This window comes from Thermobia domestica, chromosome 6 (assembly GCF_964235325.1).
Source record: "Thermobia domestica chromosome 6, izTheDome1.hap1.1, whole genome shotgun sequence".
NCBI classification, from domain to species: Eukaryota; Metazoa; Arthropoda; class Insecta; order Zygentoma; family Lepismatidae; genus Thermobia; species Thermobia domestica.
Window position 1 is genome coordinate 55043214 of NC_137459.1, and position 16195 is coordinate 55059408.

General features: G+C 35.9%; 1 protein-coding gene across 2 annotated transcripts in view; it reads left to right on the forward strand.

The window, feature by feature from the left end:
• Window positions 1-3664: 3664 nt before the first annotated feature.
• Window positions 3665-16195, forward strand: part of Mcm10 (minichromosome maintenance 10 homolog) — a 65691-nt gene continuing 53160 nt past the window's right edge. The window contains exons 1-2 of one of the 2 annotated variants that reach the window (XM_081761679.1): window positions 3665-3895; window positions 12044-12366. In XM_081761679.1, coding sequence (XP_081617805.1) covers window positions 12054-12366 — 313 coding nt within the window. In that variant the 5' untranslated portion in view covers window positions 3665-3895; window positions 12044-12053. The remainder of the gene's footprint in view (window positions 3896-12043; window positions 12367-16195) is intronic. The other variant, XM_081761680.1, reaches the window with a different exon arrangement.

Consider the following 16195-nt stretch of genomic DNA (forward strand, 5'->3'; position numbering starts at 1 on the left):
TCGTACTGGTAACACAGCATTAAAAATGAGCAAACAACTGTAAAGATATCAGTGTTCATTGCTTATTGATTGACATGGATTTACCACCCATCAACCTATCGAATGATTGAGAACTAAGAAACATTATTTATCATGAGGAACTACCATTAATGTTGTGATACTGTTGTTTCTTTTAATTACATAAAGCTGTTTTGTTTATACTAAGAACAACAAACACACGGAAGAACAGTTCTTATTAATTAATTCATCTTTTCCTGAGAATTCAGGTTATGCTTTCTTCCATATTTTTTGTGGTTTTCTTGCAGAATGGAAGAGGTGTTTGTTTACGCTTATGTGGACCTAATATTTTCTGTGTCAACGTATATTTTTATGTAATAAAGCTGAGAGAGTTCGTTTTCCGATTAACCAACCATATCTGTCATAAGTTCCTGTTAACGCGTGGCCCGACTCAGCAACATCACCAACAAATTTTGGACTTTAAAAACCCAGGGAAACCGGGAAGCAGGGAGTTAATCCGGCAGCTGGAGTAGGCTGGGAGAATCATTACCGTCAGTTACAGTTGATCGGTGGAGACTAAACTAGCAGTAATAGTCTATCAAAAGACTTTAGTCCAGTGGTTAGAGTGACGGTCGAGAACTAATCAGTTGGACAGACAATCAATCTCTTTAACAGTTTGTCAGGGTAGCGAAACTCGTGTCTGAAGTACTTCGTCTTTTACGTTAATTGTTCAGACCTTTTAGAGTTCTGCGCGCCTAACGCGGAACAAGAATATAGCCTATACTAATCTTTAGAAAACAACGAGGAGCCAATCAGTGACCATGGAAAATCGACAGGTACTGTGACTTCAGAATTCCTTCCCAACCCTCTACGCAAAAATCTCTCATGAATTTTCTCAAAACTCTCATTTTTATTTCTTTTGTTTTAAAACAGGTGTGTCCAATTCTGATACCTTATCTACCAATGAGTCACATCCCAATGCTCTGTTCGACGACACAGCTTAGTCGAATTCTTGTTTCAATTTAAGCACCCGTAAAAAAAGTAACTTCTTCTAAGACCGAAAATAAAATTTAATGTAGAAAGTAAACTTACGTAACTGTGCTCCTGGAGTAATGTTATACATTAAGTTGTATAAATGACTTTTTCTCCGCGTAGGTAAAGAATATGGACGACACTTTTTTCAAATTCACTATTCTTGTTTTAAATAATATCTGAATGCACTCTAAACCAAAGTAAGTACTCTTAGACTCTCTTGGTGCACACTCTAATAATTGCGTACATATTGATAATGTACCCGGAAACTAAAACACTATAAAAAAACGATTAGTCATGCAATAAACACACACCAAACCTGTACTAGGCGATCATTACAAGCAAGAATTAGGTTAGTAGTGTTGGTAATGATAATACAGTCGAGTAAGAATAGGTTAGGCTAATAGAATAGAGTAGGCTAGGTTAAATTAGTGGAGTAGATTAGACTAGTGCTTGTTTGTTGCAAATGAAATGAAAATGACTCTATTTAGTTTAACATTTTAATTTACGGTAACGTTATGCCTAACGTTTAGCGCTTATGCTCTTAGGCTAAAGGAGACGAGTGGTTGATAAAAGTGAATGCTAAGGAAATTAATTTTTTGTGCTCTCCCACCGGGAATCAAATCTGGAGCCGCATGCACCAAAGGTACACGCAGCAAACCAACGGGAAGAACCGCTTGCTCGTATGTTGACCTTGCAAGTACGTTAATGTAGGTTTCGCGGCGATCGAGTTCTATAGCATTTGAAATAGTTTCATCCTTGTAAGGTAACATTTGTAAACATTAAATACACGGCTAATACATGAGCTAAATGTTGGCCACCTACAAAATTAAGTTTGTAGCGCCTCTAATTGCTTCGAAATGCGAATGCGAATTTCCCAGCACATGGAAATAAATTGGAGTGCCTCCACTTGCACGGGCCCGGCCCGCGGGAGAGGCTTGGGCGGGCCAACTCTGTTATTTCTTTGGGCCGGGCTGGGCTTGGGCGGGCCGACACTGACTTCTCTTCAGGTCGGGCCGGGCTGGGGCCGATCAATTGCAGTTCTTTAATAATTATTGAAGAAGTGTGTGTGTGAAAAATGTTACAAAGAATGCAATAACTATTTACAGTTTGTGTTGCTTAGCGACTCCACTTCACTATAGAGGATTGCAGGCATTAAATTGAGCTCTGACCTTAACCTTCACTGAACTCAAAACATAACAAGAATTGTTGGGAATGTTTTGCCTGCCGCTAAACAATATTGCCATCTTCACTTTATGATAAAAATCAATTATTTATTTTTATTTTTATTTTATTTATTTATTTATTTTTTTTTTTGTTACCGGTATCTCGATGAGAGGCAAAGTTCTAGGAGGCAATGGTACCATTCGGGAGGCAAGCGTCAGGTTATGAACCAGAGTTTAGAAAATGTTTTTGAGGGTTAGGTCAAATTTAGTACTAAATTTTGAGAAAGATTGTGGCTAGAGCTGATTAAAAAAAATATCGGGCAGTTCTCGGGTTAAAAACTTTTAAAATTTATCGGGCCCGGGCCGGGCTTGGGCCAAGAATTAAAAAAAAACTTATCGGGCCGGGCCGGGTTCGTGCCGAACATCTTTAAAACATTTCGGGCCCGGGCTGGGCCGGGCCTAGTTACGTTCGGGCTGGATTGGGCTCGGGCCGAAAAATTTGGGCCGTGCAGGTCTATAGCCTCGACTACTTCCGACCTGTGAATTACGAAAACCGACGAAAAGATGCGAATGCGAACGATTCCAACATGCTGGGATTGTTCGTCCGAATGGAGAGTCGTCTGCAGAGGAATTGAGCGCTACGTGAGAGAAGAAAGTTTGTTTTGCGTGAAAGCAGACGACGTTGTGAGGTGCAGAGTTAAAAAATAAATAAAAAAACAAAAATAAAGATGGAAATAGATTATGTTTTAATAAATTGTGTTTTTGATAAAGTTCCATTGCCTAACCAAGCTCATCCAGATTGCCACAAACGACACGTCGTGAACAAATTATGGGCAGAGAACTTTGAGTGGAAGATATGTGTATTTTCTTTTGTTTTGTCTTTAAAATATGAAGATTTAATTACTACACGAACTACAACATTTTATTCAATTTATATTTCGTTTTTGTTCCTCAAATAATGATTTTATGAATTCATGTAATTATTGACAAGTATGTTTTAAATAGCAAAAACGGGTTTCTTTACTCACGGAGAAAATTTTCTTAGAAAGTAGGTTGATTCTGTTAACTCTAATTTTATTTAGTTAATTTATTTTAAAGTGAAAATTGTAGCGGTTACTACGGAAAAATAATAACGGAGGCGACATTCACTTTATTTTGCACCCAAAGGAAATTAATAAATACTATTGTTATTTAGGCTCTGAAGACTTTAAGGTACGAATTTTCAAGCAAACATATTTCGCACTGAAGCTTTGAAAGATACATTCCAAATTGATTTGCATTCGCAAAACTTCAGATGTAGTAGAGGCACATGAATTCGCAGTCTGCATTCGCATTCGGAAGCAATGAAGGCGCAATGAGTTGTCTCTTCCCTTTGCAAATTTACACCGAGATTTCCTAGATGCTACACATTCCCTATAAGTCAATTCAAGCATTTATTTATTTTACTAGCTCCACTGAGAGGCGCCAAACATTAAGCAGACAGAACACAGACAGAAGTTCTGTGACATTGCATGACATTAGTTGAATTGCTTCTTTTAGTTTATTTATTTATTTATGTATTTATTTATTTATTATTTCAAATACAGTCAAGAGTGAGAGTCTGCTTAGATTCAAACATTAATTACATTACAGTTATTTGTGAACATGAAAATAATTTACATACAGTCTTGAACTTAATCAACATAGATCTTGTTCAGAAGGTACAGTATAAAACAAATAATTTAGTAATTTCTTGAATTATCTAAGTATAAACATTATTCTTGAAAGAGCGTCTACAGTATAGTTACAGCACACTGTCGGATATGACCTTTTGGTTCAGGGTAGACGAATGGTAAATTTTGAAGAAGTGTTTATTGAGGGTTGAATTATACGTAAAGCTGCGTCAGTTCCCGAAGGAGCAGGACGCTCATACCTTTAGGGATTATTCATTGAGTATCTACGAACTTATCAAGGGGGTAACAAAGCGACTTTTGTTTACTTATTTTGAAATACACACACACACATATCCATATATCTATATCTATATATATATATCTATATATATATATATCTATATATATATATATATATATATATATATATATATATATATATATATATATATATATATATATATATATATAATGGGTCCATGTTCCGTAGAGAAGGCCTAATATAACGTTATATTATGTAATGAAACAAAAATCAATGGAAAGAAGTGGAGAAATTGCAAATTTCGTGTGGAAGAAATTACTGGACCCCCTTAACGGAACATTGACTATATAATGTAAAGAACGTTACTGGTATGTATTTACCGAAAAGCACAAATGGATATAGTATACATGAAGCTGCATCAGTTCCCGAAGGAGCAGGACGCTCATACTTTTAGGGATTATTCATTGAGTATGTACGAACTTACAAAGGGGGTAACAAAGCGACTTTTATTTACTTATCGACTGATACGAAAATAAAAAAAGAACGTACCTGTACTTTATATCTGCATGTATAGTGCCCTTGTACTTTATCTATGACTATGTGTGTGTGTGTGGGGGGGGGGGAGATTTAACGTATATTGCATGTCTTGTACACGTGGATACTTCTTACTATTGCACTACGTAGAAAAATTATGTTATTTCATGTAGAAGTGGTAATAGAACACAGAAGAAACGCAGATCAGTGGGTTCTCATGTTCTATTGCCCTCCCCGCATAAGGGGGAACTTTCTTATTTTATACATATAAATAAAAACCATCCTAGAGTTTGGAGCTCTTAAAAGTAGCAGTATTACAACCCACCGCCCTCCCCCCAGAAGTCCGTCCTGGATCCGCCTCTGCGTCAAGTACGCAAACTTCAAATACATATGGTATCCCCATATTTCGGTAACCGTTGGCGCACTGACTTGCAGTTTTTAGTAAACATACAGCTGCATCGTGTTTTAAAACTTTAAGACTAATTTTGGGAATAAAATGTTTAAAAGTGCAAACTTTGCAAACCTCATGGTACTCCCACATTTAATATGGCGTGTGTTCAGATTGAAACTATTTTTAAAGTAGTTGTTAGTCTTTAATAATCAATTATCGAAATTCCACCATCTAGTACGCAAAGCCTATACCTCTACGGTGTCCTTCTATATTCTCCATATTTCGGTAGCCATAAGGGGTAATGATTTGTGGGTAATATTATACATGAGAATAATCCCTAAAAGTATGAGCGTCCTGCTCCTTCGGGAACTGATGCAGCTTCATGTATACTATATCCAAAATAATTACTCAGGCCTATCAACAATATATACTTAATATGAAAAGGAATGAATTTAGTACAGTTTAAGTGTAGAGTACTGTAAACAAGCTACCGAGGTTGATTTTAAAGATATTTACAGAATACATACATGGATACATGTAATATGCACTAATTTCTTCAGGAAATGGACTCCTGGTACTTTATGAATTATTACTTCTGGCAGGGGTTGTACCCCGAATACAAGTTTACTTTAGTAGAGCTTAAACGTTACGATGTAAATGCAATGTCCGAACATATGTCATAAAAAACTTAAGTGCTAAAACACAAACAAGCTTCTGTTAAGTTGGGACTAAAATGCATGGGGGCAAGGTTCTAGAACACAGGTCCCCCTTCCCATTTAACTATAATGAAGGCAGAAAACAACGTGCCTGCGGGCTCTAACCCGCCTTCGCTCGCTCAGCAATATGTGAATTAAATATTAAACTTTGGTAGCGAAAGGAACCAACCTAGCTATTAACATATACGGGAGGACCTGTGTTCTAGAACCTTCCCATGCAGGGGATAAGTTCTGTATTGACGGCGAAATTTTAAGAAGTTAACAGGGTGATTTGGACAATTTATTTTGGTTTGTGAGAAAAAGTGAGTGAAAGTCAGTTGAGGGGAATAGGTGAAGTTAAGAAGGCGGTTCTTGTTCTAGGGTGCTTTTGATGAATGCGGTACTGTATGTTGAGGCAAAAGGGATCATTTGGCAGAGATACACTTGTAATGATTTAGTGACGGGAAAGGCATTATGGAAACGACGCACATTTGTCATTATTGTAACATGTTGTGTTTGAGTTTTATAGAATTATACAAAAACTAGCAGCGTTCACCCCGCTTCGCTGCGGTCACCCCGGAACGCAATAAACTTTGTTACTTAGATAATTTTTACTTTTTCGCTTTCAAGTGATATGATAAAAACCATAGAAGATTGCAGTAAATCTTAACATTATATCGCCTGTCATTTATGTTAACCCGCCCCGCTTCGCTGCGGTCATCCCGGTGCTGGCATATTGTAAAAGTGTCTGTAAAAATAAGCAAATCAATTAAAAAATTTTAAACAGAAGATTCAAGCTATTTTCCGCTGTATATCGCCTGTCATTTATGTTAACCCGCCGAGTGACACGGTCATGCGGGTTGCATATAAATACGTTTATTTTTACCTATGATGAACTAATAACAAAGGATTTGTACGTTATGGACACTTGAATGGTCAATTATCTCAAGACACTGGTAATTAAAAATTAAAGTGATATGATAAAAACCATCTAGGGTCCAAATCCTAATAACCCCCCAAAAATGAAAGAAATTGGTTCAGCCGTATTAGCGTGATGAGCGGACAAAGGATTTTGTACGTTCTCTTTTATATATATAGATTACGAGCGTCAGTTGTTGAAATTGTGTGAAAGACACGGTCCACTGAACAGGCGAACAGTTTGTCGTAAGTGTGAAAACAAATTGAAAATACGGAAAAGAAGGGCAACGTCTGGACGTATGCCATAACAACTTAAGTGCAAAAACAAGCTTGTGCTAGGTGCCACTAGAAAAACAAATGCTATTTAATGTAGTCAGGGCAGGGCGGTAACTGGTGGACTAGCACTGGGTTGCGTCCCTAGGGAGCAGGTGGGACAGCGACGGTGGGTGTGAGCGGGGAAGGTTCTAGAATACAGATCCCCCTTTATAAAAAATTAATGAAATATGTTTTACGTACCTTGTTTTGGTTCTTTTTCATTCCTTATTCTTTTCTGTGTTCTTTTCTTCCAAATTTCGGACTTCTTTATCGTTGAAATGTTTTAGTACCGAAACTAAGTACACTGAACTTCTGTCTTTGAACAGTCCACTATCATGTTTGTTTACTTTGCCACTTTCTTTTAGCGTTCTATTTCTTGATTCTATTGTGTTTGTTTGTGTGTACGGGTTTTGTGGGCTTACAAAATGCTTTTTGTTCCTGGTTATTTTTTTTTTTTTTGTACAAGTTGAGTAAATCACGGCAATATAAATTATTTGAAATTATTAATGAACAAAAATTCCACTTGTATTGAAGGATTTATTCGGATTAAGTTCCAAAGTTGGTCATCCGTTTCTAGGAAAATTTGAAAAAAATTACCGGTAATAATTGGATAGTTTGCTCGTTTATGTCCTTGATAAAATGTAAAGAGAGCAGAAGTTGTGTTTATTTTTTTTATGTAAGCGGTTATAATCATGGACCTATTTGGCATGTGGAGGAAACTACTTCGCGCAAGGTTACCGCATGCTTGAATTGTGGGGAAAGTAACGAGCATTTGTTTCGTGAACATGGCTGTAGGTGTATGGAGACGCTTCATTAGTATCATTACGCAGAGACAAGAAATTACACTCTATTAGTTTCAACAAAATGGGTCGAAATTTATCTAACTCGACCCTACCTTACCCTACTCTACGCTACCCTATCGTATTATACCTTTTTAAAATGATACTAAAATTGATGATTTTTAAATTTTCGTAGCTGTTATTACACTTTTGTCCGGATCCAGGCGGACGACCAACTTCGAAATGTCATTTCTTCTAACAACATATATTCTAAAATAATACACGTTTGCGAAGTGTGTGTGTAGGGAGTTGGGGCTCTGACCCTACTGTTATCTATAATGCAGGCCATTAGAAGAAACCCTTTTATGCAAGTGGTATTTTGGTTAGTTAATAGGTTGAAATAGTTTAATTTGTTGTAATTCACCTAAGTTGGCCTCTGGGTGGTAGCTTGGAAGGAGACCTGTGTTCTAGAACCTTGCCGTGTAAGCGTAAGCGAGGATAGTTGAAACACTGTGTTCCTCATGTTGGTACTGACTTACGTGTCAGACTATTTTACCTTTACGAATCCGACCTAACACATTGCATTCACATACAAATTCAGTCCATCATAGCTTCCTCATGGACTGTTATGTGCTTAGAAGCATAGATTTTGGATTATGTTTTTTTAACATTATTAGGGATATCAGAGGGAAGATCCATATATTTTTTAGATTACTTATGTATTCTTTTTCTTGTGTTTAACGTCCTGTGATTATGTCTTTTAGGCTAAAGGAAGCGATTGATTAATAAATTTAAATAATTGTGATAATATTTTTTTTTGTACTTTCCCACCTGAAGTTCTATTCGTATTATGAAATAACATTAAATATTTCTTCTGTAATTTGTATAAAATTCGTAACTGGGATAGCACCCAGAACAATATGTATACCCAATATATGTTGATAGTACCACAGAGTATATATATATATATATATATATATATATATATATATATATATGGGTATAATCGCTATTTAAAATGTATAACTCCCATATATTTTCTTCTATTAATAACTGCGGAAGGAATTTACCAAAATTTGCTTACGATTTTCTTTGGCGTAGAATAAAGCATAATTATATGTATTTTTGCCCAAAGCTACTACAATTGATGCACCCGTTGCGAAGTTACAAAAAACAAAACAAAAAGATAAGAAATAACGACCTTTCTCAACACAGAAGCTATATGAGATTAATGTGGGATCCGAAATAGTATCTAGGTTTTTATTCGAGGTAAGTGTTCCTACCAAGAAGCGAACCACGTACACATGAAGCACGAACGTTGGATAGTTGAGGAAAGCGTAGTAGGACTGTTTCGTGAGAAGTTTCAATAATTCATGTGCTATTTTGTTCATTGATTTCAGTGACGGGAGAACTAAGAGTTAATTTGCATGAAGTACAGAAATAGACAAGTCTAACCAAAGAAAGTGTTAGAGGAGGACACCAGAAAGAAATGAACCTAAACTAACGTACCCTACTCTACTTTGCTCTATCCTAACATGCCATTACTTGGTTGATATTTGCTGCTAGAGATTGATAATTCGACAGTATGCTTGTGGACTCCTTTTGTAACACTGGCTGCCTAATCTATCAAATGTAGTATTACTTACATCACATCCGTAATAATAGCACAAATTATCGAAACATATATTTGAAAGATGCATCAAACTGAACTAGGACCTGGCCCAGAGAGGAGAGAATTTAAACTGGTGTAGGTAGTTTACACAAACTAGCAGCAACAAACAAGAACTCGTATATTATTTCTTACGTACATGCAAGTGTTAACCGTCTTCTGTATAATAACGAAGACTGCACCGCTGCTTTAAAAACTGGACCTATTAAGAAATAGGTTAGTATAATTTCTAGATGAATTCCTTTTTCTCAAATATTTTTAGGGTGTGGTAAGTGGAGAAATCTGAAGGCTTGGCATTCAGAAATCGAAACTCGTATTTCATTAATTTCTCGAGATAGTATGAACCATACGTGTTTTCTTCTCGTTGATAAACTTTTAAAAATGAACATATCCTAATATGGTGGGATTTGAAATGGTCTTTGTGCGAAACAAGTCGAAGCATTTTTTTAGTACTTAATTTCATACTAAGTAAATTATATCAGTGCAGGGTACGGTAGAACTAGGTAGCTGAAAACACTCCACTGTGATATATTTTTGTATCAAATGTACCTGATCGTGCAGTGGCAGTTAATAGAACGTTTTCTAGTAATTTTGATACCGAGAAGGACTCTTTTATTTTCTTTGTACGAGCAATACAGAAAAAAAAGTTAATACTAGTTTCAGCAGAAATTAATTATTGAAGCTGTCAAACGGTTGGAATAATATTAGTAGAAATATAGAGAATATAGTTTTCTAAATGCTCATCGGAAAGATAAGAATTCCGGTAGATTAGCTTTTAATATACTTTAACTTCCCGTTACGAATTCATGTAGTTCGGATACCACGCTAAATTATAGATCATCGTTGTTCCGTTGTAAATAGCGTTATCGCTCTTAATGTGGGAAATTATAAGGTTCGCATCCACTTTAAGCGGAGATCCTCGTTTCATATAGTGTTAGTCCTGGAATAGTACGTTAAACTCAATGAAAACTTGTAAACTTTCAGAAAGAAACTCAGCTTCTTAAGCTGATAGGCCTTGTCTTGGGTTACTCCGGCAATTTATGTTTCTCATTTTTAGAATAACTAAAAGAAAGAACAAGATTGGTAAAGAAAGAAATAGTTAAACAGGTAATAAAATGTGGGTAATTATCACCGATCATTACAATGTACTTAGATCAGGTAAATTTTTCATGTGCCATTACTATATTGGCTGACAGAAACAGTTCTAGTTTATCACAATCCCCTCTTTCGAAATAAACTACGTAAGTATACAAGTTTTGCTACCAAAGAGCTGGTTTGATGTTACCCGACTAGAGACCTGAATTTGTTGTAGGGGCGTTATACGAAGAAACATGGAAAGTTCTCGAGATAGACATAATGACAGAGAAACAAAAACCATTAAGCGACAATCACGACATAGTAAGTCGGTGGTTTCAATTTTGAATCTCTAGTTGGTATTTTAATAACTGTTTTTGTTCTGAAAATGCGGTCAGAATCTCGCCTTCTGCAAATTATATTCCTGGTGATACCGTTGACAGAGAGATCGTGACATCCGGCCGGATAAATCAACACTGCTTGACTCCCAATCTACACACATCTTATCGATAACTCTTTCCGTTCTCGAGATACGGAATGCTATACACACACTAAGGGGAAGAAGAACAAGTATAAAAGTGTATTTTTTTCTTTACAAAGCTAAGAAACATGGGAAGGTAGTTGTATCCAGTTGCAAACATTTCTTACACAAATTATTATCAATAGTAGCAGAAAGAACCCAGATGAAGAGAGAGGTTGTTTTGGCAACGATGTACAAACTTGGAATACTTTATGGAATTGTTGTACAGATGGCGTTAGTATGAAAGAAGAACAATGACATTCTAATTGGCGCCATCATTTTTAAAAACTGTAAACTTGTAATAGTTCCTCAGAAAAATGCTGTTTGAAAAGTACACTAGTGCCATATATGCAACAATTCTATCAAATACTTGAAAATTGCGCATTACTATCCAAATAGGTGTTGTGCAACTGGTTTGTCTGTGGTATATACATGTGCTATCTTATTGATATATTAATGGGCAATCTTTTTTTTTTTTTTTTTTTTTTTTTTTAACTTCATTAGATATTTCAGCTTGTTCATTATTATTACAGCCATGTCTATTCTTCAGTCGTATGTTTTAATTCGTCAAACCGTATATTAGTATATATATGTTGAATTAAAAAAAAATGTGAATCTCAAAAGTTGTGTTGTGATTAGTTCTTGTAGATACAGAAAGTACCCAAGTACAAAGTTATCATGCTACAGGAGAAGCTAAAATTCATAGTTATGCAAAGTCTATTCTTTTTATTGAAATTTAGCGTCCTTTTTCTGCACTAAGCCTATATGAGACGTAAAATTGCAGTTTAACGTGGGATCCGAATCACCGTAATGCATTCAATGCTTTCTCACCGGGATGCAAAGTATATAATTGGAATGTTCTGTAAAACCAATTAAAACACATCTTTTCCTTCCATAATTTTAGAGTAGAAAAGTAGGTAGATTTTCTCTTAAATTCTCACGTTACTGAAAAATGTAAATTGTAATGTTTGTACGACTAGCTTATATGTAGTATTGTGTGCTAGAATTGATATCTGATCTGCTTATTATCTGGTTCCAGGATAGTTTCTATGAAGAGAGAAAGTACTGTTTCTAATATAATGGATAGTCCAAATGATGATGCTCTTCTTGATATTTTGTCTATGTTGGATGACGGTGAGGAGAAACAAGATTCTGTTTTTATCAGGAGACAAAGCAATGCATCTAATGTAATGGTTAATTCAGAAGAAGAAGAAGATGTTCTTGATATTTTGGCAATGCTGGATGACGAAGAAGAGGAAAAACGAGATAACACTTCTACCAGGAGAAAAAGTAATACCTCTTTTGCAGTGGGTAGTTCAGAAGGGCAACATGCCACCGTCAGTAGCACCACTAAGGAAAACGGTAAATTAAGTTATCGATTATTTTTGATAGGAAACAAAAAAAAAAAAAAAAAAGCAAACTTAATAATAGTGCAATAGGGTAAAAAGTCAATTACCTAATGCACACCGTGTGCGTGGGTTTCCTCGGGGTTCTCCCACTTTCTTTATTCCACCATTTCATTCATTTTCCATCAACACCGTCTCCTTTAGCCTAGCCGGCATAATCGTGGGACGTATAACTCAAAGATTTCATTTAATTTTTTTTTTTTTTCAATTACGTAATGTGCTTTATAAATAGGGTGTACAGAACCTTATATTCTTACAACTCTGACAGAAAAAAAAAACTAATTAATAACAGTTCAGCAATAGTTAATTAGCTCATAGTTAGTGCCTCATTTACTAGGTTGCTCTCATGGCAGAATTTGGAAATTTAATAGTATCTCTTACTTCAGTATCTGTAAATACCGTTCATAAATTTTGCTTATATCGGAAATTTCTTACGTAACTCGATGACTGACTGTATTTGTATATTCCTCCATTGAAGTTTCTTTGTTCTAAATGACATTCGGTACGCCTGTAGTTTAGTAACTCACATTCAAAGTACTAATAAATAACGAGACTTTCTGAAATCGCCAAATTACAATAAGGAAAATAAATATTGATAGAATGAAGAAAATGTGAAAGGGACAAAACATCCGACCGTTTGTATCAGCCTACCATCATTGATAGTTACGTTAAAACAAATAAAACCTTTTGACTAGTCGAGCGCCTAAAGCCATAGATAAGGAAGCAATGTATACGAATGAGTGAGTAAACGAATAGTGACAGCGCTTCTTGTTATTTACAATAGTGAGAGCACTTGTTGCTTTTTACGTTGGTTGGCAAATATGGAGCTAACCATAACGGATGTATAAGTTGCCTAGATGTCCAGTGCTGCATCTGACAAACAATTTAATTATTTTCAATAGTATAATGTTCGATTAGTACAGTTCTGACTTTCTAGGTTGGAGTTCAGTACTTTCTAAAGTAACCCTAGAAGATAGCACCTAACATTCCGCTCCTTCACCTAGGGTTTCGAATGCTATTAATTTATATATATGTCGGTTAACATATAAATTCCTTTTTTTTTTTTAATCTCAGTTGGTGTCTGATACCTATTTTAAATACTCCAGATCGTGTTTAGGGGACACAAATGCTCTAGTAGTAGAGCACTCACCTCTGGCGTGAGCTGTTCCTGATTTCATCCCATTACGTATGAGTTTGTGGTGCACACCGTGATGTCCCTCTGAAGGGGCATGGTAGTTCAGTGGTAGAGTGATCATTCTACCAATTATTTCACAATTATTCAGTTTCAGTAATCATCCATGTCCTTCAGCCTAACGTAAGACTTAAAACTAGATATTTCATTTCGTTTTCATTTCATTGCGCCCTTGGGTTTCCCGATTTCTACCGACATTTCCATTCCATCGTCATTCACTTTCGTTGAACACGGCGTCGGGAATGTAATGATTTTATCGCCCAGTTCTTCGTTACTGCAATAGCCACTGATCCTCCACGTTGCGGGCTCATCACTCTTTCCGTAAAGTCTCAGCTGTGGATGATCACCAGGATCACTAATCTGCTACAGAGAATGATGTTACTCCACAATATGATGCCTCAGATAAAGCAGGTGATTTTCTGTTGTGACTTATCAAAGATTTATAGACTCCGATTCGGTTTATTACCCAAATTTCCAATTGTTAAAAATTTTAACCTGGCAGTGCTTCTTGAATCTGATTTTTGTTGTCTTGAAGTCTTGTGACAGCGGAGCGATGTTTCTTGACGCGTAGCCGTACTGAATGGAGTGATTCCCTGAAAAGGAAAACTAGGAATGCGACATATTGGCCCTCCAAAGAAGCTTGGCCTCAACCATGAGCCTGTGGTCTCCTTAAAAGTACCCATCAGTCGAGGATACAAGTGGAGATGACTCCTCGCACATGGGCCTGGAGCCATCACTCAGCTTCCTGGCGAGGGTTGCGGTAGGTAGTACGTGCCCCCGTCATTGATCCTGCAAAATGTTGACGCGGAAGAAGGTACGGCTATTTTCACAACATGGTATAGCATCAAAGCCTTTAAAAGACAAAGATGCATATACTAAATTAGAGAAACGAAACTAGGAAAAGATGGTGGAATATATTCCACAATATTTGGGCATTAAAGATGAAAAAGAAAATAAAAAAATGCTGGTAGTTTGAATAAATGTTCATCCTTTATTCTACTTAGACATTTGCAACATATTGCCACTTTAAGTTTTCCACCGGGGCATATTCGCAAACTTAGAAATGGAAGTCTTTTTATACAGACTACCAATGATAAAGAAACAAAATTATTGCTGAAATGCACCACATTGGACACAATTCCAATACAAGTTGAAACACATCATCAACTCAATATCAGCAGCATTACTTGTTTTGACCTTCGAAGCTTGTGCGAAGCCGAGATCAAGAGTGAATTGCTCGAATAGTGTGTGAATACTAATCGAAGCTATACCTGGAGGGGCGACTTACAACCCACAGATTCTTATTTTATTGGCATCCCAGACCAGCCTGCCAATCTTACTATAGCATGTTATTGCTTAAAGGTGAGACCATACATTTATCTAACTTCACGCTGTTTTAAATGCTATCATTGTGTCCACTAATCTTTGTCATGCAATGTCTTTGCCATCTGTACCAATTGTTCTGACTAGTGTTGTAAAGGCTTGGAAAAAAACGGCAAAAATTGGGAAAAATTGAAATTTTCGAATATTTTACTACATTATGCTTTTAAAATGAAAACTATTTTATATTTACTAGTTTACAGTTAATATCATTGAGTAGTTATGTTTCTTGTATTAGAATAGGGAAATTTTGTGGCAACAAATAAATTTGCACCAGTCCTTTAAAGTTAGCACCGCGATAGAACGGAATTATGGCTACAAAAGATACTAAAATATAATTCTAGTTAGATTAATTAATGTAGACGCATTTAAATCATCTTAAGTAATCTTATAAAGTTACCGTTTTATAGCAAGGAAGTGTTAAAATAACAGGGCCAGAATCATTTTAGTTAATACCACTATGTTAAAATCAAATATATATTTCATGGAGATACGTATCTTCCTTGTGCTGTATAAAATTTTCGGAAATTTTGAACCCATTAGAAGAAATGTTTTGTTCGAAAATATTGAGAAAAGCCGGAAAATATAATTTAAAAACTATTTCTTCGCCTGATACTAATATTATTTGCTGTAATGTGTCTGCAGCTTATATACAACGTATTTCGCTAACAGGAAAAATACTTAAAGCAACAGCTTTTAATTTTGCTTTGTAGTTTTCAGATTTCTGATAAAAAAGAAACCTCTCTATTATTACATATCTTCTATCTATATATATAAAAGAGAACGTACAAAATCCTTTGTCCGCTCATCACGCTAATACGGCTGAACCAATTTCTTTCATTTTTGGGGGGTTATTAGGATTTGGACCCTAGATGGTTTTTATCATATCACTTTAATTTTTAATTACCAGTGTCTTGAGATAATTGACCATTCAAGTGTCCATAACGTACAAATCCTTTGTTATTAGTTCATCATAGGTAAAAATAAACGTATTTATATGCAACCCGCATGACCGTGTCACTCGGCGGGTTAACATAAATGACAGGCGATATACAGCGGAAAATAGCTTGAATCTTCTGTTTAAAATTTTTTAATTGATTTGCTTATTTTTACAGACACTTTTACAATATGCCAGCAGCGGGATGACCGCAGCGAAGCGGGGCGGGTTAACATAAATGACAGGCGATATAATGTTAAGTTTTACTGCAATCTT